Genomic DNA, 23,845 nt, shown 5'->3' on the forward strand with positions numbered 1-23,845 from the left:
TCAGAAGTATACAACAGTGGAAGAGCGTGTCTCGGGAGCTTTTGTAAGTGATATTTGAACAGAGGCTGGACGGTTCTCTGTCAGGGATGCTGTAGTTTGCATCCTGCATTGTAGATCGTGCATTGAGCAGCGGGTTCAATTAGGTGACCTCCCAAGGCCCTGTCTGTGAAGGCTGACCCCAACAAATCCCTTCTTGTGTGTATTTTGGAGCGATGCCTTTCATGTGGATAAGCCCCTGCTATCAGTGTGGAAATTAGTCTCACGCTCTGTCTGAAGGTTAGAAGCTTAGGGGGAGAAAAAAAATCCAATTCCCTCCAGCTGGCCTTTCTCATTCCAGTACTTGATGAAGCTGACAGAATTCTGGACATGGGTTTTGCTGATACGATGAATGCAATCATAGAAAACCTTCCTGAGACGCGCCAGACTCTGCTTTTCTCAGCCACGCAAACCAAATCAGTGAAGGACCTGGCCCGGCTGAGCTTGAAAGATCCAGAATATATCTGGGTACATGAGAAGGCAAAGTTCAGGTAGGAGAATTTTTCTCTATCTAGACTTCGAAGGAAGTAAAGGGTAGCTCTGTTTTACTCCATTATGTGCCTGTTTGTGGAAGGGGTGGGATGGAGAGTCATGTTATTCAACCTGAGGCCTTGGGATAACACAGGCTAGAAAACTGAAGTTGGCATGTGCGCGTGCGTACACACACACACACACACACGAGAGAGAGAGAGAGAGATTGAGAGAGAGAAATTAATTGGGTCACTTGAAGTGTGGTTGTAGAATTCTTTGCTTCAACTCCTGTTCTGTCATTTTAAGTACTATGTGTGCTACAAATCACTGTGATATATAACTTTTTGGCCCTGCGGCAGGGAGCTGTAAGCTGAAGTAAGTATATAAAATAGCCAATTTAAAATAGATGAAACTGGCTTAACTGTGTGACTGTCAAAAGCCAGCCTAAGTAATTCTCGATTTGATACTCATCTCTCTCCATCACCAAGGCTTCAACAGGTGACCAGAAAATTTAAAGATGTAGGATTCAGTTTGTAATTGAATTAAAGACCAGCCCGGCAGCTGAAAACAATAATGCATACTTCTAAGTTTATGCATGCTTAGGACTACAGTCCGTGTTCCGTGACTTTCAATAAATCAGGGGTGGGGAACCAATTTTTTTTTGGGGGGGGGTAAGAGGGCTGCATTCCCTCCTGTGTAGACTTTTGAGGGCTACATGACAGCAGTGGTTTGGATCAGAGGCAAAATGGGCAGAACAACAAATTTATTGTTGTTGCTACAGTGGTACCTCGGATTACAGACGCTTCAGGTTACAGACTCCGCTAACCCAGAAATAGTACCTTGGGTTAAGAACTTTGCTTCAGGCTGAGAACAGAAATTGTGTGGTGGTGGCATAGCAGCAGCAGGAGGCCCCATTAGCTAAAGTGGTGCTTCAGGTTAAGAACAGTTTCAGGTTAAGAACAGACCTCCAGAACGAATTACGTTCTTAACCCGAGGTACCACTGTATTTATTACATTTCTGTACTGCCTTTCACCCAAGGTTCACAGGGTGGTTTACAATATAAAAAAATGAAAATATACAGCATAGTAACAAACAAAAACAATGTTTCTTTCCCCAATTTAAAAGGCCACTGATAGCTCAGTTAGGCAAAGGCCTGGGAGAAGAGGAGTGCTTTTGCTTGACGCCTAAAGATAGGTAACAAAGGCACCAGGTGAGCCCCTGGGGGGAGAGCATTCCACAAGCGGGGAGCCACTGCGGAAAAGGCCTGTTCTTGTGTTGCCACCCTCTGGACCTCTCATCGTGGAGGCACATGAAGATTGAAGCATCCAGGCCAGTTCATAAGGGGGGAGGCGGTCCTTGAGGCATGTGGTCCTGAGCCACTTAAGGCTTTACAGGTCAAAAGTAGCACTTAGAAATGGACCTGGAGACTAACTGAAGGCCAGTGCAGTTGGGCCTAGATTGGCATTCTATATACCCCCAAGCTATATAGAACCATAGAATCATAGAATCATAGAGTTGGAAGAGACCACAAGGGCCATTGAGTCCAACCCCCTGCCAAGCAGGAAACACCATCAGAGCACTCCTGACATATGGTTGCCAAGCCTCTGCTTAAAGACCTTCTCCTTCCTGTGGGAGTGTAACCTCATCAAGAGCAGGTCACCTCCCATCCATTCCAGTCCATGACAGCCACAAAGAGTGCTTCAGTCTTACCCTTCAGTTTGTTGGCTCTCATCCAGCCTGTTATCCAGGCAAGACAATGGTCCAGCGCTTCACTGCCACACCTGCGGGATGTAAAGGAGAAATAGAGCCGTGTGTCATCAGCATATTGCTGACAATGTACTCCCAAAGTCTGGGTGACCCCACTCAGGTTAAACTGCATGGGGGGATAAAACTGAACCCTGAGGAACCCTACATTGAAGGCTCCCTGGGGAACTGCTGCAAAGCAGTGGAAAAATGTATATTTTACCATTGTACACTGTAGGGGTATCGCGGAGTGGGAGTGGGGTCCAGAGGGAGCACACTCCCCACCAGCAGGCAGTCACAGTCTGCCTGCATGTGTGACCTTGGGGGGCGGGGCACCCCACCCCACAGACAAAGCCATAGCTGTCTGAACATCGTCCTCTCTGTCTGACCTTTTGCGGTCTCAGTAGTCAGCGGGGTCCTGCCTGTAACCTTTGTCTCTGAGACCTTTTGTCTCCTTCGTCATACACTGTGCAAGGGGAAAATGACGCAGTGGAAACAGGTGCCAAAATAACTTTGTACTACCCCTCGATCTTGGGACGGAAGATGTGTAAAGGTCACAGCCCAAAATGTATCTGCCTGGCTTGCATATTTGTCTCAATAAAAGGAGGCTCCACAGGACTGGTCAGCAGCTTGCTTCAGCCCACCTGTGCGCAGCTCACATGATGATCAACCCCAGTCTTGTGCCTTCCTTCAGTACACTAGGCTAGTTTCTACACACATTCAGAGACCCCTTTCTAAACTCCATCCAGACAAGCAAGAGGTGCTTTTCATAGATTTCACAGAATTGTAGAGCTGGAAGTATCATCTTGAGTGTCATCTAGTCAAACCTTAGTCTGATTTAATGTGCACACTCGCAGGGATTTTTATTTTATTTTTTCTGGTGAGCAAACGGTAATGCCTTTGTGATGACACTTCTGTACTCTTCGGAAAAATCCAAGCGGCTTGATTTGGGACATTAAAACAAAGCACGGATATTTTTAAACGGGAATTACTGCTTTGAGAAACAGTATTTCACAGTTTACCAGAATGAGGGGGTGGGGATTCCGAGCAAGATTAGTACAAGGCAGCGATGTCAGATGCGTAATTTACGGAGCAATGGGCTGGATCAAATTATTACAGATCACTGCAATTTCGGCAGAGCAACAGCCATCTTCAATAAAACACTGGGGATTTTTTTTTAAGGTTTCAGGTTCAACCATGGCAGGCTATAATGAAGTATTTTGCATAAGTTTTGAGCGTGGCGGGGGAGCATTAATTTTAGGCACTTATATCTCAGCAGTGCACAATCTGATTGGAATGCATCTTTGCATAGGTTCGCCGTGAGTTGTATTGATGCTTTCTGCCAGAGATCAGTGGGAGAGGGTATGATTTGTGCGAAGGAAACCCCTGACCTTTCCAGTTAGAAAAGCATCTCTAGAAAAGACTTCTGTTCCAGACCCTGAAGAGGCAACTGCCGGGTGGAGTAGACAAGCCTTCTCCATCTTGGTGCCCACCACATGTGTTGGACTATAACTCTCAGGCAGCACATGAATAGATCTATATGATTTAGTACTATTTATTTCATTTGTACGCTGACCTATACATACGTTCTTTGGTTTTAAGTTCTTTAGTTTTAATGACTTGTGCCTTGTTTATCTATATTTTGTTCTTAGTTAATTCATGGGTTGTGATTGAGATAGATAGGGTTGTGTATGTGTGTTTATATACACACACACATTTATACATAAGCATACATATTTCATATTCTACTTGTATTGGCCACCTTGTGCACCATTTGGTAGAAAGGCAGGATGATAAATTGTGCCCAATAATAATGATGATAAATATGTGATTATTATTATTTTTTAGTACTCCAGCAACTTTGGAACAGAACTACGTTGTTTGTGAACTGCACCAGAAAATCAATATGTTGTACTCCTTTTTGAGAAGTCATCTGAATAAGAAAAGTATTGTATTTTTTGCAAGCTGTAAAGAGGTATTGAATATCTATAATTCTATCTCTTAACCATTTATAAAAAATGCTTTCACCTTTTCTTTTCTTTTTAAATATCAAGTTAATACTGTTCCTGCCAGGACTTCAGGCAAGGGTCTTGTATCATAAATTAAAGTACCTGTGAGATATTCTCCTGTGCCCAGCAAGCGGGAATATGTTAATAAATACTTTAAAACAGGAGATATTAAAAGTTTGCTATAGTGGGTAAAGGTTTGTGCAGAAGTCTAGCGAAATGTCTTCCTGTTTGAGTCCTGAAGCTGAACATGCAGTTCTACTAGAGATTACAGTGGTACTTCGGGTTACATACGCTTCAGGTTACAGACTCCGCTAACCCAGAAATAGTACCTTGGGTTAAGAACTTTGCTTCAGGATGAGAACAGAAATCGCATGGCAGCAGCGGGAGGCCCTATTAGCTAAAGTGGTACGTCAGGTTAAGAACAGTTTCAGGTTAAGAACAGACCTCCAGAACGAATTAAGTTCTTAACCTGAGGTACCACTGTACACTGAAGTGTCCTCAAGCCAGTGTTTCTCTGTGTGTCTCTATATCTGCCTATCTAAATTTAGGCCTAGTTCATTTACAAGCAGAAGGTGGGATGGTAAATATGCATCCCAAACTGGTACAGCAGGGATTCTCAAACTTTCTACTGTCATAGCCCAGTTGAGACAGCTGAGAATTACGGTGGTACCTCAGTTTACAACCTTAATCCATTTTGGAAGTCTGTTCTTAAACCAAAACCGTTCTTAAACCGAGGCGTGCTTTCCCTAATGAGGTCTCCCACTGCCAGTGACCTGCCACTGTTCGGATTCTGTTCTTAGACTGAGGTAAAGTTCGCAAACTCCGACACTACTTCTGGTTTTGCGGAATTTGTAAACTGAATAGTTTGTAAACAGGGCTGTTCTTAAACTGAGGTACCACTGTACTGAGGTCCACCGGTTAGAAAATAGTGCTGTGTGGGCATAGCCAGGTATAAAATGGTGACCGCTGCAGGCAGAGTTTGGCATAAGCATTTACTGACTGCTTTCTACTGATAGGTTTTTTCACCACAGCATTTTCCGTGTGGTGCTTTCCTTGTCTCAACCTTTCCTCACAATAAATACAGACCTTTGCTCTGGAGGTATTGTGACTCAGCCTATCTGCTGTTTCACACACACACACACACACACACACACACACACACACACACACCCCTAATGCCCCTGGGTTGAAAGAGTTTTGGAAAAAGATACTGCTGTTTTTGTAATTACAAAGAGGTAGGATCCTCCTCTGATATTGTTGAACTTAAAGAAAGTAAAAAAAATAATATCGCAGCACCTCTGATGTCCGTAACTGTAAATCTGTTCGTGACACTGGATTGTGATTAAAAAGCCTGGGGAATTTGTTAAAAACATGAGAAGACTTCTGCTGCATCATACCAAAGGCCTTTCTATACCTGAATTCTGTTCTCACAGTGGACAGCCAGATGGCTATGGGAAGTTCGCAAACAGGGCAGGAGGATTCCTCAGGAACCTTAACAGCTGAGTTTGAAAATGAAAATGATTTCTATTCAAACTGCTCCCTGATAGATCGGGGTGCCTTTTTTTGGTCAATTGGAACATTTTAGTTAATCAAACTGAATAACTGAAGTCAGGACAAATGAACTATTTAAGCTGCAACTTTATAGTAATAGCGATTGCTATTTCTAAATTGCCCCCCCCCCCAGCGTAGGGCTATCACAGCTTTGATGATAAGATTGGAAGGAATGACATGTCAGCGGGGATGGGCTTGAACACCCTTCCCTCCCCACCCAGCCCCAGTGCCTGGCTAACGTTTTTCAGATGCAGAGCCCTTTGCTGTGGCTAATAAATTAAATTAAACGCTGGAAGAGTCAGGGTTCTCCTGCATCATGTACAGTTTGGCCCTATCGCCCCATTGTTGTACATGCCACGTTATAGAGCAGCATAAGCATGAAACATGTCCCTGCCCCAAAGAACTTACAATCTGAATTGTTACTGGTTTCTAGGTCCAGTATTTGTTTAGAGTCTTCTGCCGTCTTCGACCCGGGCTCCCTATACTGGCTCTTCATGGCAAGCAGCAGCAGATGAAGAGAATGGAAGTCTACACTGATTTTGTGCGCAAGAAATCGGCAGTTCTCTTTGCTACGGATCTTGCGGCTCGGGGGCTTGGTAAGCACTTTCAGGTTCTTCCACGTTTATATAAAGTTGCAGAACTACCTGTTCCAAGGGCAGGTGCCTCAGACTGTGAACTAAAGAAAAGAGCCTATAGTTTGCTAGAAAGAAATGTACAGAGCAAAATGTGCTGGTACCTCCTAAACAATGTCTGTGAAATGAGAGTTGCGAGATAACCTTTCATATTTTTTTCTGGTACTGAGGATTGTTTCCCATTCTCACTAGACAGCAACAGGATCTATGTTTGTGTTTGTGTCTGCGATCTCCATAATCAGCAGGACATAGCTGACTTTCCATAGTAAACAAGGTTGTTGAGGAATGGTTGTCTCTTAAGTTTGTGTTCTGCCATGCTCCCCATGGCAGCCATTTGTGTTATGCCACTCCCCCTCCGTGGCAGCCATTTTGTGACTGGTGCCCCAGCACTCGCTCAAAATTCAAAATGCACCCAGTCTTCTGAAAAGTTTGGTGACGGCTATTTTAGCCTGATGGGACGCGGGTGGTGTTTTGGGTTAAACCACAGAGCCTAGGACTTGCTGATCAGAAGGTCGGCGGTTCGAATCCCCGCAACGGGGTGAGCTCCCACTGCTCGATCCCAGCTCCTGCCAACCTAGCCATTCGAAAGCACGTCAAAGTGCAAGTAGATAAATAGGTACCGCTCCAGCGGGAAGGTAAACGGCATTTCCGTGTGCTGCTCTGGTTCAGCAGAAGCGGGTTTGTCATGCTGGCCACATGACCCGGAAGCTGTATGCCAGCTCCCTCAGCCAATAAAGCGAGATGAGCGCCGTAACCCCAGAGTTGGCCACGACTGGACCTAATGGTCAGGGGTAGGGGTCCCTTTACCTTTACCTATTTTAGCCTGATGCTTAAAAGCAAATAACGATGGTGGCAGGCATGTTTCAAAGGTGAATGCAATAATGAGATGCAAGGGGAGGAATTCAACATGGCACTGAGGAGATTGCTGCATCAGTGCAAGCATTTTTGCTTGCTTGATGGAAAAATTTTCTCTTTCCACCCCCTCACCTTATTCTGGGAGTTTTCCAACCCCATCCCTGAGGAGACTTGTGAGGGGAGGACAGGAGAGGAAACCCCATTGCACCAGCAGAAGTACATTCACTAGTGGGACTCATTATTTGAATCCAGCCCAAGATAAACAATTAAAAAGTAGTCTCAGGTGGCACATTTGGGTAAAAGGTGGTTCCTGGCTATTGAAGTGTTGAAAGCCACCGTTTTAAATCGTGAAAGATTTAACACTGCTTTCGAATTCGAAACATGCAAATTATCTGCCTGTCCATGTTCAGGTATAAAATTACACTGTCATTACTTAGGAAATGAATATGCTATTAATTTTATTCCTATCTTGACAAATAAATGAAGGTGATTGATTCAGCTCTGAACAGTCTCCGCTAATATAGCACAATAAAGCAGAACTGAACTTGTAGCAAATTATACAGCCGTTTTTTCTGTGGATGGATTTTCAGTGTTTACTGAACTCAAGGCCTGTCCCTTCCTCACTACTTTGCAGATTTCCCTGCTGTGAATTGGGTCATTCAGTTTGACTGTCCGGAGGATGCAAATACTTACATTCACAGAGTTGGCAGAACAGCCAGGTATGTTCTTCAGTGTTCTGGGATTCTGTGTGAAAGCAAAACTGTTAATTGTAGAAAAGATGACCAGCCCCGTGTTAGGTTAGGTTTGGTAAAGGTAAAGGGACCCCTGACCATTAGATCCAGTCGCGGACGACTCTGGGGTTGCGGCGCTCATCTTGCTTTACTGGCTGAAGGAGCTGGCGTACAGCTTCCGGGTCATGTGGCCAGCATGACTAAGCCGCTTCTGGCGAACCAGAGCAGTGCACGGAAACGCCGCTAACCTTCCTGCTGGTGTGGTACCTATTTATCTACTTGCACTTCAGGCTTTCGAACTGCTAGGTTGGCAGGAGCAGGGACCGAGCAACGGGAGCTCACCCCGTCGTGGGGATTCGAACCGCCGACCTTCTGATCGGCAAGTCCTAGGCTCTGTGGTTTAGACAACAGTGCCACCCACATCCCTTAGGTTAGGTTAAATGTCATGTCTCTGTCTCTCTTTTAGCCCAGTACCCCAGCCAAGATTATATAGTTTATTGAGGAAAGGCTACACAATGCCTGTGTTGGACCTTCACTGTTGGAGGCGATATATCCCTCTGAGCACCAGGTGCTGGGAATTGCAAGTCGAGAGTTGTCTTGTGCGTTGGTCCTGCTTTTGTGGGCATGCTATAGGTCAGCCACTGTGATAACAGGATGTTGGTCTAGATGCACTAGGGATGTTCTTCTCATAGAATCATAGAGTTGGAAGGGACGCTGTTTTTGGACTACAGCTCCCATCATCCCTAGCTAGCAAGACCATAGGTCAGGGATTATGGGAATTATAGTCCAGAATTAGCTGGAGACCCAAGTTTGGGAAACAATAATCTAGTCCACCCCTCTGCAATGCAGGAATATGCAGCTGGCCTTTCCGGGTATTGAACCTGCAACCTTGGCGTCGTCAGCACTGTGCTCAAACCAACTGTGCTATCCAGCAGTTCGTATATGCTTAAAGATGGATTAAATTACAGGAACTTTCACAGCTCATGGAGCACAGCTGATTCCAACGTTCAGGTCTCAAAATCCCCTGCTCTGGCTATATTAAATTTGGCTGAAAATCTGATATGTTCGTATACCTTAATATAGCACATTAGTAGCAAAACTATACTTTTCGCCTGGATTTTTAATTATTTATTGTCTGCATATGTCGCTCCTGTGAGGGAGACTGTTGCCTGCCGTTCAGATTACTGATCAGGTTCACGGCTGCTTAGCTTCAGTAATATTGCTCCTGAATCTTGTTTCCAGACCCTTCAGATGGCCTATTATTAGTACCTTGTTTGCATATAAATACTGCATTTATCATTGTTTGCTCTTTCACAGCTAATTAAAAACAAGTTGATTCAGTTTACAGTGCAATATTCCAAATGCTTACTCACGTGTCAGCTTAGTCCACAAGTAAGTGGGCACAGGATTGCAGCCGTAGGCTCTTATTTTTGTTACCATTATTCCTGAAGGTTGTCTGCAGGGATAAATAAGCAGCTGCAGTTTTTTAAGCACTCTGCGGTTGCTTGTTAGGATACTGAGAATCTTGTATTTAATTTATTAAGCTTCTAGTGCTTGTGACAGCAGAGCAGAGTGACAGCAGAGGCTCCCCGGAGACTTTGGAAAACTAGGCTAGAGATGTGAAATTGAATTTCTAAAGGCATCATTAAACTATGTCTTTGGGTATTTTGTAAGAAGACGAAAATTTTCAACGAAAACTGCAAACATCTGCAGTATTTATTGGTCTATCTGTATCAGATATGGTCTTGTTACTTGGGCTCCAAAACAGCACATGATATAGATCAGACCTGGCCTGGCATTTATTGTGGGTTGTGCAAAAGAATACAGATAATCGTTTGGGAAATATTTTATACACTCTGACGCATTTAATTTATTCATTCCTAGCTTCTTTCCTCATCGTACCCAAAAGGTCCTAGGAGGCTCATATTACAGACCTGTATCTTTTGGTGCTTTTAAAAAATACTATTAAAAAAATGCAATTAAAGCAGGCAATAATTTTTCTGTACACCGCCCTGAGATCTACGGATAAAGGGTGGTGTACAAATATAATGGGATGCGGGTGGCGCTGTGGGTTAAACCACAGAGCCTAGGGCTTGCTGATCAGAAGGTCGGTGGTTCGAATCCCTGCGACAGGGTGAGCTCCCGTTGCTTGGTCCCTGCTCCTGCCAACCTATCAGTTTGAAAGCACATCAAAGTGTAAGTAGATAAATAGGTACCGCTCCGGCAGGAAGGTAAACGGCGTTTCCGTGCGCTGCTCTGGTTCCCCAGAAGTGGCTTAGTCATGCTGGCCACATGACCCGGAAGCTATACGCCGGCTCCCTCGGCCAATAAAACGAGATGAGCGCTGCAACTGCAGCTCATCTAATAAATATATACACCAACCTGCACCATCCCCCATCAGCCCCAGACATTCCAAATGAGAGTTATATGCAATGATGGGAGTTTTGTCCTGTGATACAAAAGAAGCTTGAAACTAATCATGTAACAACAACGACAAACTGCTGGGCTACTTGATGGAAGGGCATGACGGGAAGGAACAAGGCACAGAGTTACAGAACAAATCATACAATCTGTCACAAATAGCAGGACCATAAAAATGTCAGAAGCAAATATGAAAAACCATAAAGAGGAATTACCATCAATGTCAGCAAAACGGCAATTCTTTCGGAGGATTTTTCCTCCCCCACCCCCAATGCCTCTGTGTAACCCAGAAGTGAAATCAAGAGGTATGGATTAATTGTGGCCTGGATGGATCCTTGACCTCTCTCCATTAACATGATGTTTTAAGCATCGGCCTTACTTCCCATGCCTTCCCTGGGTCAGATACTGTATTTTTGTCCATGCCAATCTATTTATATACCACAATGTCTGTAAGCAAATCTGTGCTCAAAGTGCTTTGCAGAAAAATTGTAGTCTAACACATTATTCTTTAACAATTAATTTAACACATATTTTAATTTATTATTTTATTTATTGAATGTCTTTACCAGCTTTCAGCTGAGGATCACAGGACATATTCTGATACATTCTCTTTTTTCATCCTTCTGTGTAATATCTGTGACATGTAGGGTCTTTTACAAGATGGCAGTCACAACAGCTAAAAAATCCCTACCCAGAGTAATACCCATAAAATTCCAGACATATCAGACCTTGGGACAAATTATTGACAAGATGAATTTTAACAGGATGAATTTTAACAGGGAGAAATGTAAAGTATTGCACTTGGGCAAAAAAAATGAGAGGCACAAATACAAGATGGGTGACACCTGGCTTGAGAGCAGTACATGTGAAAAGGATCTAGGAGTCTTGGTTGACCACAAACTTGACATGAGCCAACAGTGTGACACGGCAGCTAAAAAAGCCAATGCAATTCTGGGCTGCATCAATAGGAGTATAGCATCTAGATCAAGGGAAGTAATAGTGCCACTGTATTCTGCTCTGGTCAGACCACACCTGGAGTACTGTGTCCAGTTCTGGGCACCACAATTCAAGAAGGACACTGACAAACTGGAACGTGTCCAGAGGAGGGCAACCAAAATGGTCAAAGGCCTGGAAACGATGCCTTATGAGGAACGGCTAAGGGAGCTGGGCATGTTTAGCCTGGAGAAGAGGAGGTTAAGGGGTGATATGATAGCCATGTTCAAATATATAAAAGGATGTCACATAGAGGAGGGAGAAAGGTTGTTTTCTGCTGCTCCAGAGAAGCGGACACGGAGCAATGGATCCAAACTACAAGAAAGAAGATTCCACCTAAACATTCGGAAGAACTTCCTGACAGTAAGAGCTGTTCGACAGTGGAATTTGCTGCCAAGGAGTGTGGTGGAGTCTCCTACTTTGGAGGTCTTTAAGCAGAGGCTTGACAACCATATGTCAGGAGTGCTCTGATGGTGTTTCCTGCTTGGCAGGGGGTTGGACTCGATGGCCCTTGTGGTCTCTTCCAACTCTATGATTCTATGATTCTATGACTTTGCAACCAACTATTGTCTCAGCCAGAATAAAAATAAAAAACGATGCAGATTTTTGGCAGTTGTAGAATGTCGAATTCTCCAGTATGTTGTTTAAAAAGTACCCCTGCCTCTTCCATATTATTTGTAATGGTAAAGTCAAAAGTGGGCTGAGTCCTAATTGGCCTGGGAGGCTGTTCCCAGACTGATATCAGGTGTGTGGCAGTTTGCAGACTGATTAGCTGATTGGCCATGCTTGCGAGCCCCTGGGCCTTTGCACAAATGTTTTGGTTTCAGAAACCCCCCAGGCAGAGAAAGGTGTTTCACCTGACGTCCTGATGACGTTAGGTGACTTATAGTTGGGTGACTTCTCACCTGTCAAAATGGCCCTGGGGGTTGGAAGAGGTCATCTAAATCCAGTTCCCCATCCCAGCTCCCACCATCCCTGTAGTACAGAATCCACTTCTGTCAAAGATAGCTGCTTTTGATTTCCTTCGACCTCATGTTTCTGACCTCTGAATTGCATTTGAAAGGAAATACTGAGAAATATATTCAGGCAATGCTGCTGTGGTGTATGATTGCTGCTGTTCTTTGATCGTAGGGGTGTGTGTGTGTGTGTCTGAGTCTGAAATGGGTTGACAAGAGGATCAAACAAGCTTTCTAAGTATCACACTTTTGATGGAAAGGCGTGCATTTGAGACTTTCAGATTTTATTTCCAGAGACATAGTTTGGTTAGTCCCCATGCAGCAAATACAAGAAAAAGCCTTGCAGCACCTTAAAGACCCACACATTGCTGAAAACCTGATGCTTTTGAATTATGGTGCTGGAGGAGACTCTTGAGAGTCCCATGGACTGCAAGAAGATCAAACCTCTCCATTCTGAAGGAAATCAGCCCTGAGTGCTCACTGGAAGGACAGATCGTGAAGCTGAGGCTCCAATACTGTGGCCACCTCATGAGAAGAGAAGACTCCCTGGAAAAGACCCTGATGTTGGGAAAGATGGAGGGCACAAGGAGAAGGGGACGACAGAGGACGAGATGGTTGGATAGTGTTCTTGAAGTTACCAACATGAGTTTGATCAAACTGCGGGAGGCAGTGGAAGACAGAAGTGCCTGGTGTGCTCTGGTCCATGGGGTCACGAAGAGTCGGACACGACTAAACGACTAAACAACAACAACAAAGTGTGGATTCAAGCACACAGATGAGCCCATGAAAGCATATCGCATAATCGCTCTATTTTTTAAAAAAGAAATTCTCTTTATTATATTTTTTTAAACAAGTTTCAATACATATTACTTATACCATTACGTTTTAGAGCAGAGTTTCCCAAACCTTGGTCTCCAGCTGTTTTTTGGACTACGACTCCCATCATCCGTAGCTGGCAGGACCAGTGGTCAGGGGTGATGGGAATTGTAGTTGAAAAACAGCTGGAGACCCAAGTTTAGGAAACCCTGTTTCACAGCAAAAAGTAAAAGAAAATTTGAAAGAAAAAGAGGAAAACATGCCCCAAAGAATCCACAAGTACATGGCTTTATAAAATCAGAACAAATCTACATTGATATATAAAGACATATCATTCATCATCCACAGAAAGATTTAAAGTATAATTGACTAAATTGACTTAAGATAGCTTATGAGTAATTCCATATACATAAATGATGTATCAGGATACAGTTTTGGTGTGGATCGCTTATCATATGATTGATAAAGGGCCACCAAACATGAGTTGATGCATTTGTGAGCTGAATGGCATTGAGGACACAACCAGTTAAAGGAAGCAGTCTATCGAAAAATATGATCGCAACTTCACAGTGTTGATGTGCATGCATACAGCAGTTCCTGTTCAATATGTAGCTATTTTAAAACATCTGTGTGAATGTGACAGAAATTTCGGATAACTGTATTTCTCCCATCTTTTTTAAATTTACGAACTCCATTGACAATTTTAAAAGCAATTACCAAACATCAAGTGTAGTATTGCAAGAGAAATACATGGACATATGTTTAAGTCTTGTATGCAGTCATCTACATGGCATCTGCAATGTTTTGACGATTTCCCCATTTTTTTAGGTGGCCGGGTGGGAATCTATAACAGTAGCATGTTTTTAATTAGGACCAACTAAATGAAAATAGCAAACAAGCTATTTGTAGAAATGCTTCGTTAGATGGGATGTTGAGAAGAACAGAGCAAATCAATGGGAAAGGATGGTAGTACGGAAGTTGAGAAAGCCCTAATTGACACTGTAATATTTAAATAGAATTGGTGTGGATAATTACAGACTTAATTAGTTTAAGCTGTGCTTGGAGGGGGTGGTTGGGGGTGGGATCTTAGGTTATAACAAAGATTCCAGCAGGGATGGGGTGCCTGTGGCCATCCAGATGTTGTTGGACTGCCATGCGAGTTTGTAGTTCCACAACATCTGGAGGCTGCCAATTTGCCATCACTGGTCTACAGAGAAGAAGAAACTTTTGCTTTGAAACGATGAATGCCAGCAGCTAAGTTCCAGTAGCTGCATGGGCAGACTGAAATACAAACTAGTCAGTGTCATAGATCTTATTTTGTTTACTTGATAACGATTGTGCAACAAATCCCCATGGTCAGCAACTAATCAGGGGTGTTAAACCAGAGTATTCCCCTCCAGTCCCTCATTAGACACAAACCACGGACGCAGCTACAACCTCTTCTGTAAATTTCCCCTTGCTTCAGAGTTGGCAGCTGAACCCTAGATTTGGCCCAGTGCAGCCTGCTGCCGCACCCTAGGCCAATTGTTGGCTTTTTTCTGTCTTTGTGTTCCAACACTGACACTCTTCACAACTGAAATCCGCTTGAGACAAGATGAACACTAAAATAAATGAGAGTATGCTTGGTTTCCCTCTCTCCATATTTTCCTGTGCATATGAGTTTTCAATTAAAAGCATGATGTCAGAGAGGTTAATTGCTCAACAGAAGCCAAATAATATTAAACATCCTTAAGTGTCATTGAAATATTGAGCAGTCTGGATTGTACCTCTTCATTTCTTTCACGGGGTGGGGCTGGGGGGCCCTCTTCCTCAGAGTTTAAATGTTCCAAATACCAGACTGCGGCTCTTTAATCCACTAGAAATTAGTGAGCGAGGTTGTGGTGTAGACTTTCAAAAACTTCATAAAAATTATATCGACAGTTTTAGTAGCCGTTAATGAGGTTAGAGATAATTAGAAAGTTCTGCGAGCCGTGAGAGTGCATAACTGCGTAGAACGAAAGCCAAGTTAAATACCTTACCTAATTAGGAATCTGTATGCTTGCAGTAATTAAAATAGAATGGACAGATACTATTGTAAGTCTGAAATCAAATTATTAGTGCTGTGTGAAAACTTGACTAAAATAGAAAATGTCCTGAACGTTTCCTGAAGGAGTAGTGTTTGGCATTTGTATCCTGCCGTTCTCAGAAGGGAGCTTAGGAAAGAGTACATGGCCTCTCATTTAATCTTCTCCAAAACCTCATGGGATGGATTCTTCTTTTTCCTCATTTGCAGAGTCCAACATCCATCTTTGGATATACAGTGGTACCTCGGGTTACAGACTTTTCAGGTTACAGACTCCACTAACACAGAAATAGTACCTCAGGTTAAGAACTTTGCTTCAGGATGAGAACAGAAATCGTGCAGCGGCCGCACAGCGGCAGCAGGAGGCCCCATTAGCTAAAGTGGTGCTTCAGGTTAAGAACAGTTTCAGGTTAAGAATGGACCTCCAGAACAAATTAAGTTCTTAACCCGAGGTACAGTGGTACATTGGTTCTCGAACTTAATCCGTTCCGGGAGTCCGTTCGACTCCTGAAAAAGTTCGAAAACCAAGGCGCGGCTTATGGTTGGCTGCAGGAGCTTCCTGCACTCAAGCGGAAGCTGAATCGGATGATCGGCTTCCAAAAAACGTTTGCAAACTGGAACACTTACTTCTGGGTTTGCGGTGTTTGTACGGGAGCCAATCCATTCTAGTACCAAGGTACAGTGGTACCTCGGATTAAGTACTTAATTCGTTCCAGAGGTCTGTACTTAACCTGAAACTGTTCTTAACCTGAAGCACCACTTTAGCTAATGGGGCCTCCCGCTGCCGCCGTTCCGCCGGAACATGATTTCTGTTCTCATCCTGAAGCAAAGTTCTTAACCTGAAGCACTATTTCTGGGTTTAGCAGAGTCTGTAACCTGAAGCGTATGTAACCCGAGGTACCACTGTATCACTGTGTGCTTCTTCAGGTTCTCCGCAGTAATAATAATAATAATAATAATAATAATAATAATAATAATAATAATAATAATAAAAATAAAAAATATGGCATCCATCTGACTGGATTGCCCCAGCCACTCTGGGTGGCTTCTTTCTTCCATGTAAAGTCCACTGTCAGTTTTAGGTTGTCCACCCATGGCATAGGTGGTCGTCCACCTGGTCTTTTACAGTTGTAGGGTCTGCAGACTTAACATTCATTGGCCTGAATTGTCACTTGCCCCATGTCCATTTTAACTTCACAGCCTTTTCCACTGCATCCATGACTTTTGAAATTTGTCATATCCAATTATTCATTTACCTATCTTTTAATGATATTCCTAGCATTTCACATTCCATGGCATGCTATGTTGTTCCTAAGCTGTTCGTGTTTCTGTGTCACGGTCCAGTTCTCTGCTCACACGCACTATGCACACTTTGAATACTTTAGCTTTCAAATCTAAGGAAATGTTTTTCTTTATGGTATGGATAATGCGTTGATCAAAACCGTGGCTCAATTCAGACATCAGCCTGACCATGTTTTGTGCTAAACATTGTTTAAAAACCCAAACCATGGTTATGGCTTCCATTAGGTACAGTACGCAAATAGGGGTTTAAGAACTGCTTGTTGGCTTTTGTGTTGTCTCAGTGGTAGTAATTTTTGAAGCGCAGGAGCTCGTCATGCTAAGCCCCCATAGCCACACACCAAAGGATAGTCAAAAAATGCCGGCAAGGGTTATTGATCGGATATATATACACCCCAAAGAGCAGCAAGACATGGTTTAATTCCTAACCTGTTTAGATTAGAATGACTACTATCCTGTTCCGAAAGCCTGTCCACTTCAAAGGTGGACAAAACTGAGTCCTAATAAGATTGGTCCAAAACGATAAAAGTTGGAAAAAAGTGAACCTTTTTTTGCTGGTGTCCCATACTCATTCTGGTTTGGGGGCTAGTTTGAAAGTTATGTCACAGCTTCAGTCGTTGGGGAATAATTCTGCTTTAAAAATAGCAAAATTTCATCTAGCCTTATGACATTTTAAAGAAAATGAGAACGCTAGGTAGTGTTTAAAAATAAAATCCCGCAATAAGGTTTCCACTGAGTTCTTATAAATATTCATAGTTTTCGACCATTTTTCTCAAGACAAGTTGCCATTAACATTCTGTTGACCTCTAGGATAATAGAAGTGGAGTGTCTTCATGCAGAAACATCTTTAAAGATACACTCGTCACCCCAAATCTGATTATCTTATTGCTCATGTGCCTTGCTCCAGCCCATGAAGCCTATTTTGATCATGTGTGATATTATATAATGGAATACAATGCCACTAGAGGACAGCAGTAGTTAGCTTTCATTTTTGGAAAGCTACGTTAATGTATTTTTGTCCAACTGTTTCAGGGCTTCCTCACACATTATATTTTTTTAATGCATACTTTAAGGGGAGACTTAAAGCTCAAATGTGTGGACGCAGCGGCTGATATTTGAAAACGCTGTGTAGCATAAAATGCATTGTCCATATGGTGGTTCTGAATGTTTGTGCAATTCAGTTGCAGACTTGTCTTTATTGCTATATTTCCATAATTTTGTTGGGTGCATATGAGAGTTCATGGTTGTTGGTGTTCACATTTTAAAAGTTACGCTGAGGGCTGGAATCAACTGCTCACTCTTCCATGAACACTTATGGCAAATTTTAGATTGCTGCTCTGTAATGGGTGAAATGATCCTCAAAGACTGAGGTCTGATTCAGAAGTAGCCACAAATCATAAAATACATAATGAGCAGGTACACGCCTCAAGTGTGTATGGTTCTTGCCTGCCTCCACATATCAGGTTATGGTGTAGCTTGGTAGCAAACTATCGTTTGCACTAACAACAGTCTGCTGTATTTGGACAAAATGGGAAACAGTAGTTTGTTTTTGAAGGAGACAATGGTAAAACCACTCCTCAGGAAACCTTCCCTACATTTGGAAAATCTAATTACTCTCCCCTTCTTGGGCAAGGTTCTTGAGCTTGTGGTTGTGGACCAGATCTAGGTGCTCTTGGAGGAAACTGATTCTCTAGATCCATTTTAAATGGGGTTTAATTGGGACCACATTTGGCATAGAAATGGCTTTGGCCACCCTGTATGATGACCTCTGTTGGGAGAGAGACAGGGGAAATGTGTTATTGTTAATTCTCCTCAACCTCTCTATGGCATTTGATACCATTGAGCATGGTATCCTTCTGGAATGGCAGTTCAAGTTGGGGCTGGGTGGCACTCCTTTGTGGTGGTTCTGGTCCTACTTGGATGGTCATTTCCAGAGACAGATGCTTGGGGAGTGGTGTTCGGCTCCATGAAGCCTTCAGTGTGGGGTTCCTCAGGGTTCAATTTTATTCCCCATGGTATTTAACATCTACATGAAACCAGTGAGCGGGGTCATCCAGAGTTTGGGAGTACGTTGTCAATAATATGCTGATGACACACAACTCTACTTTTCATTCACATCTGCAGGTGAGGCAGTGGGTGTGCCGGCCTGCTTCTTGCCTGGGTAACGGACTAGATGAGAGCTCTTGATAGGGTTACACTCTCTCTGAAGGAGCGCATACGTAGTTTGGGAGTATTTCTGGATCCTTTGCTGTAGCTTGAGGCTCACGTGGCTTTGGTGGCATGGAGTGGCTTGCATCAGCATTCGATTTCTGCAACATGTTGTATGACGGTACAGAAACATTAGCTCGTGCAAAATTCAGTGGCCAGGTTGCTCACTGGGGCAAGATGGTTTGAGCATATAATCTTAGTCCTGGGCTGACTGCATTGGCTGCCAGTTAGTTTCTGGGCCCAATTCAAAGTGCTGCCTTTAACCTATAGAGCTTTAAATGGTTCAGGACCACAGTACGTCAAAGACTGCCTCCCTTCATATGAACCGACCCAGACCCTGTGATCAACATCTGACGCCCTTCTTTGTGTGCCTCTTCTGTGAGCAATCTACAGGGGCAGCAATACAAGAACAGGCCTTTTCTGCATTGGCTCCCCATTTGTGGAATGCTTTCCCGGGGGAGACTCACCTGGCACCTTTGTTACATATCTTTCGCCTCCATGCAAAAACATTCCTCTTCTCTCAGGCCTTTATTTTTAGCTGTTGCCACTCAGTGTGTAGAACCTGTGTGAGGTGTCTAGGGTTAAAGCTGCACCCGAGGAATGAGCACGTGTGGTCTGCTAAACATGTGGGGTGATGTGGGATAAACACCCTACATGTTTAGCAGACCTCTTATCCTTCTCGAATGGTACCCCCTTGTGAATGACACATACAGTGGTACCTCGGGTTAAGTACTTAATTCAGTCCAGAGGTCCGTTCTTAACCTGAAACACCACTTTAGCTAATGGGGCCTCCTCCTGCTGCCGCACCGCCGGAGCACGATTTCTGTTCTCATCCTGAAGCAAAGTTCTTAACCCAAGGTACTATTTCTGGGTTAGTGGCGTCTGTAACCTGAAGCGTATGTAACCTGAAGTGTATGTAACCTGAGGTACCACTGTACCTATGTGTGCTTACACAATGTAAAGACTCTTGTGAACAACATTTTCAGATGCCTTCTGGCATCCATATGTGTCAGGGAACCGCCATCGGTTCAGAGGCGAGCAACAGAAGGGCACTTGTGTTACAGGGAGCCTCCGAAAATCCTGCGAATCAGTTCCTCTTCCGGGGAGAAGGAAAGCCCCACCTCTAGCGGAGAAGAGGTGCAAGGACCAGAGGAGGCTTGTGGGAGCATTAACACCACTCCTAGGGAAGGCGGACAGGAGGGAAACACACCCTTACCATCGCTCGTGCTGCGCAGTAGCCTAAGGTGCAGAGAAGGAAGGGAGAAGGTTGGGAGTAAAGAAACTCTTATGTTGGGGGAGGTCCAAAAACAGACCACTCCCGGATTCTGCTAGCGATTGAGCCAGGCATGAACTTTTGACGCTCTTCACTGTAAATAGTTTGCACCAAAATAAAGCCTGTAAAAGACAGATTGGAGTCCTGCCTGGTTACTCTCGAGCAGCCGCAACGGCCATCTGACAATATGTTAAAAGCTTAATTCCAAGCACATAATGTACAATAAAATACAATGTATACCTTTGGTCCACTGTTGGTTTTGGATGCTCAAAAAGTCCATTGTGTTAGTCTGATCAAATCCTTTAATAGGTTGTTACCTGTAAGAAACACAGCTATGTCCTGAGCCCATTTATACTTGGCACATCCTTTATTTCTTGAAGTGCAACAGCTTTCTAGAATTTTTGAATGGGCTGTTCCATAAGTTAAGCTAACAGGGAGAGGCAGTCTGGTTTAGGCTTTATACGTAATGAATATGTGTGACTTGAAAATTGTTAGGCTCACCGCCTGCTGCTTAACGGATGGGATAATTACTCAATTATACATACCCATATTTTGCATATATCAGAACTTCAGCAACAGTAATTTTTGAAGAATTTTGAATGAAGGGAGTCTGGGGCGGGAGATCTAAAATTGTAAAAATCAGAAGCTGCTGCTCTTTTATGCAAAGAGTGGAAAGCTGTCTATGTTATTCCTGTAAAATATTGGTGTGAGGCCCAGTGACCCTTCAGGTGTTGTTGCACTTCCAACCCATATCAGTCCCAGCCGGCATGGCCAGGGGTCAAAGAGGATGGAAGTTGTAGTCTGCCAACTTCTGAAAGGCCACAAGTTTCCCATCTCTGTAGGAAGCTGTGTCACTAATCTCTTTGGTTTGTGAGTTTTTAATGAGCGGTTTTGGACGGCATCACTCCTAATTGTCCTGTATTCTTCAGCCACAAATGTGGTCACCAGCTTGCCCCTAGAAGCATCTATTTTGGAAATTTGCTGTTTTCTGTACCTCCAAAAAGTGCTGTTTTATTGTGCAGAGCCTTGGGTAGCAGCAAGATATTTTGCTGTTTTCCCAGTCCCAGTTTGGTAAGGATGGAATGGATGGTCATGTGACAAGGAGGAAAGGGAGGAGCTTGGGGAGTTGGAGGAAACCAACTCGGAGAAAGGTCCTTCTGGGTTGGAGGTGGTGAGAACTGGGGACCCCAGAAGGAGACCAAACTAGGGGAGGGTCCCAGTGGATGGGGAGCCAGGGCTTAGTGGTTTGTCAGAAGAATGTCTCATCTCTGCAATACCAGACACCCCAAGTGCTATGTAACCCCAGTCTAGATGGCTTCATTGTCTCCCACTATCTTTTTATTTTTTTAATTTTAATTAGTTTTTCACTTTAAAGTTTTACAGTCGATTATCCAAAAACCAACATAAAAACAAGATTCCAAAGAATCTCCTGGACTTTCCTCCTCCCCTTTCTGGGTCCTGTTTTTAACCATTTCCTCCTGCATCTTTTATAATAATCCAAATCTTTTACATCTCCATTATATCCAAAATTGAATATTAAACTACAAATGTTATTCCAATCCTACTAATGGTTTTAGCTGCTTACAATGGTTTTTAAGATAAAATATAGATTTTCCCCATTCCATATTAAAATTTTGGTCTTCCTGATTTCTGATTCTTCCGGTCATTTTTGCGAATTCAGCATAATCCATCAACTTAATCTGCCGTTCTTCTCTCATAGGGACTTTGTCTTCTTTCCATCTCTGAGCCATTAACATCTAAGCAGTTGTGATCACATACATAAATAGTATTTTCTGCTCCATTGGGATTTCAACACCTAAAATTCCAAAAAGAAAAGCTTCGGGGTTTGTTTGTTTTTTTAAAAAAAAGGTTATTTTAAACATTTTTTTCCAATTCATTATACAGTGGTACCTCAGTTTACGAACTTAATCCATTCCAGAAGTCTGTTCTTAAACCAAAACCGTTCTTAAACTGAGGTGCGCTTTCCCTAATGAGGCCTCCTGCCGCCAGTACCCTTCCACCGTTCGGATTCTTAGACCGAGGTAAAGTTCTCAAACTAAGACACTATTTCCGGTTTTGCAGAGTTTGTAAACCAGATCGTTCTTAAACTGGACTGTTCTTAAACCGAGGTACTACTGTATATCATTTTCCAAAATTCCCACTATTGGCGGAAAGCCTTCCCTTTCAGGGGATGCATTTGTTGTTAAGGCTGATAGTGAGCTGGTGCCACTAATTCTACCTCTGTCTCCATGGACACGGAGGCAATCGTGTGAGCAAACTGTGTGTGCTTATGGAGGAATACCCCGTTGCTTGCCCAATCCTAAAGCTCAGGACGTAACTTGCAAGAATAGTTGTTCTAGCTCTGCTCTTCAAAAGGAGAGAACATGGTGTGTGCCAGATGTTTGATAGGCTTAACTAAGACACGGATCCGTGTCTCTTAGGTCTCTGTAGCCTGTAAACCCATGTTGGGATGCAAATAGCTTCTGCTGGCCAGGGTTGAAAACCGTGGGGATTCCAGCTGGTGTGATGGAGGAATTAAATGCGTTCTTCTGCCGCCACCGTCTTGAGGAAAATCCCTGATTATTTGCGTTCTAAAGAAAACAACAACCTGCACATTAGATGTGAAAATGCAATTAATGCCACGTTTGGTTTGGCCCTTAGAAGAGTCTGTCAGTTTTTATTTACCATCTGGAAACCTAATCAGGAAACATTTTGTTTTCTAATTCCTTTCTTAGGTACAAAGAAGGTGGGGAAGCTCTGCTTGTGCTGCTTTCTTCGGAGGAAAAGGGGATGATGCAGCAGCTGTCACAGAAGAAAGTTCCCATCAACAACATCAAGTAAATTCTTCAGCTCTTTTTTATTATTAACAAAAAAATCAGTGGGTTTTTTTTTTTGAGAAAACGAGGTGCAAGTACTCATTTATTGATAAAGGTGCCAAGGGGGCCTGGACAAAATGGCAGCCATGGACAGCAAAAAAAAAAGGGGGGGCGGTGCTGCTACTATGTATTATTGTCTTATTTATTGGATTTACACAACACTTTTCTGCCAAGGCACCCAAGGCAGTTTACAATTTTAAAATGCTTACATTATGTAAAATGTAGAGTGGCAGAGCCCTCTCAGGCCCACTGATGATATGTGGCCTGGATTCCTTTGCTTCTACCTTCGCTGAGGACACACAGGTCTTTCTTAAACAGCCCCAGGGAAGGTGGATGTTGTACTGGTGAGGACTGTCACAAAAAAGGCCCTAATTGTTGTTATTATTAACTCTTATGTGGCTTGAAGTAGACTTCCTCCCCCTGCCCCAACAAACCATAATTAAGATTAACCACTGTTCACTGGGTGCAGACAGCACAGTAAACTGTGGTTAATCTAATGCAGACTCCTCCTCTGCAGGCAGGTAAGCCTCCTCCATTCTCTGCAACAGATATGAATGGAACGTTCAGTCTCTTCCTATACATAGATGTGGTAGAATTGCCCATCCACGGAAAAGACTTCCTGTGTGGTGGAAGAGCCAGTGTGGTGTAGTGGTTAAGAGCGGTAGTCTCGTAATCTGGGGAACCGGGTTCGTGTCTCCGCTCCTCCACATGCAGCTGCTGGGTGACCTTGGGCTAGTCACACTTCTTTGAAGTCTCTCAGCCTCACTCACCTCACAGAGTGTTTGTTGTGGGGGAGGAAGGGAAAGGAGAATGTTAGCCACTTTGAGACTCCTTCGGGTAGTGATAAAGCGGGATATCAAATCCAAACTCCTCTTCTTCTTCTTCTTCTTCTGTTGCACCTCCTGCATGGAT

At 43.5% G+C, this 23,845-nt stretch overlaps 1 protein-coding gene across 1 annotated transcript in view; it reads left to right on the forward strand.

Annotated features, from left to right (window-relative positions):
* The window catches only part of DDX10 (DEAD-box helicase 10), a 171,311-nt gene that overhangs the window by 15,255 nt on the left and 132,211 nt on the right, over positions 1-23,845 (forward strand). Inside the window, 5 exon segments of the mRNA XM_082220403.1 lie at positions 338-527; positions 4,100-4,226; positions 6,245-6,407; positions 7,933-8,017; positions 22,793-22,894. Coding sequence (XP_082076529.1) covers positions 338-527; positions 4,100-4,226; positions 6,245-6,407; positions 7,933-8,017; positions 22,793-22,894 — 667 coding nt within the window.

This window comes from Podarcis vaucheri (genome assembly GCF_965113315.1).
Source record: "Podarcis vaucheri genome assembly, chromosome: 4".
Classification (NCBI taxonomy): Eukaryota; Metazoa; Chordata; class Lepidosauria; order Squamata; family Lacertidae; genus Podarcis; species Podarcis vaucheri.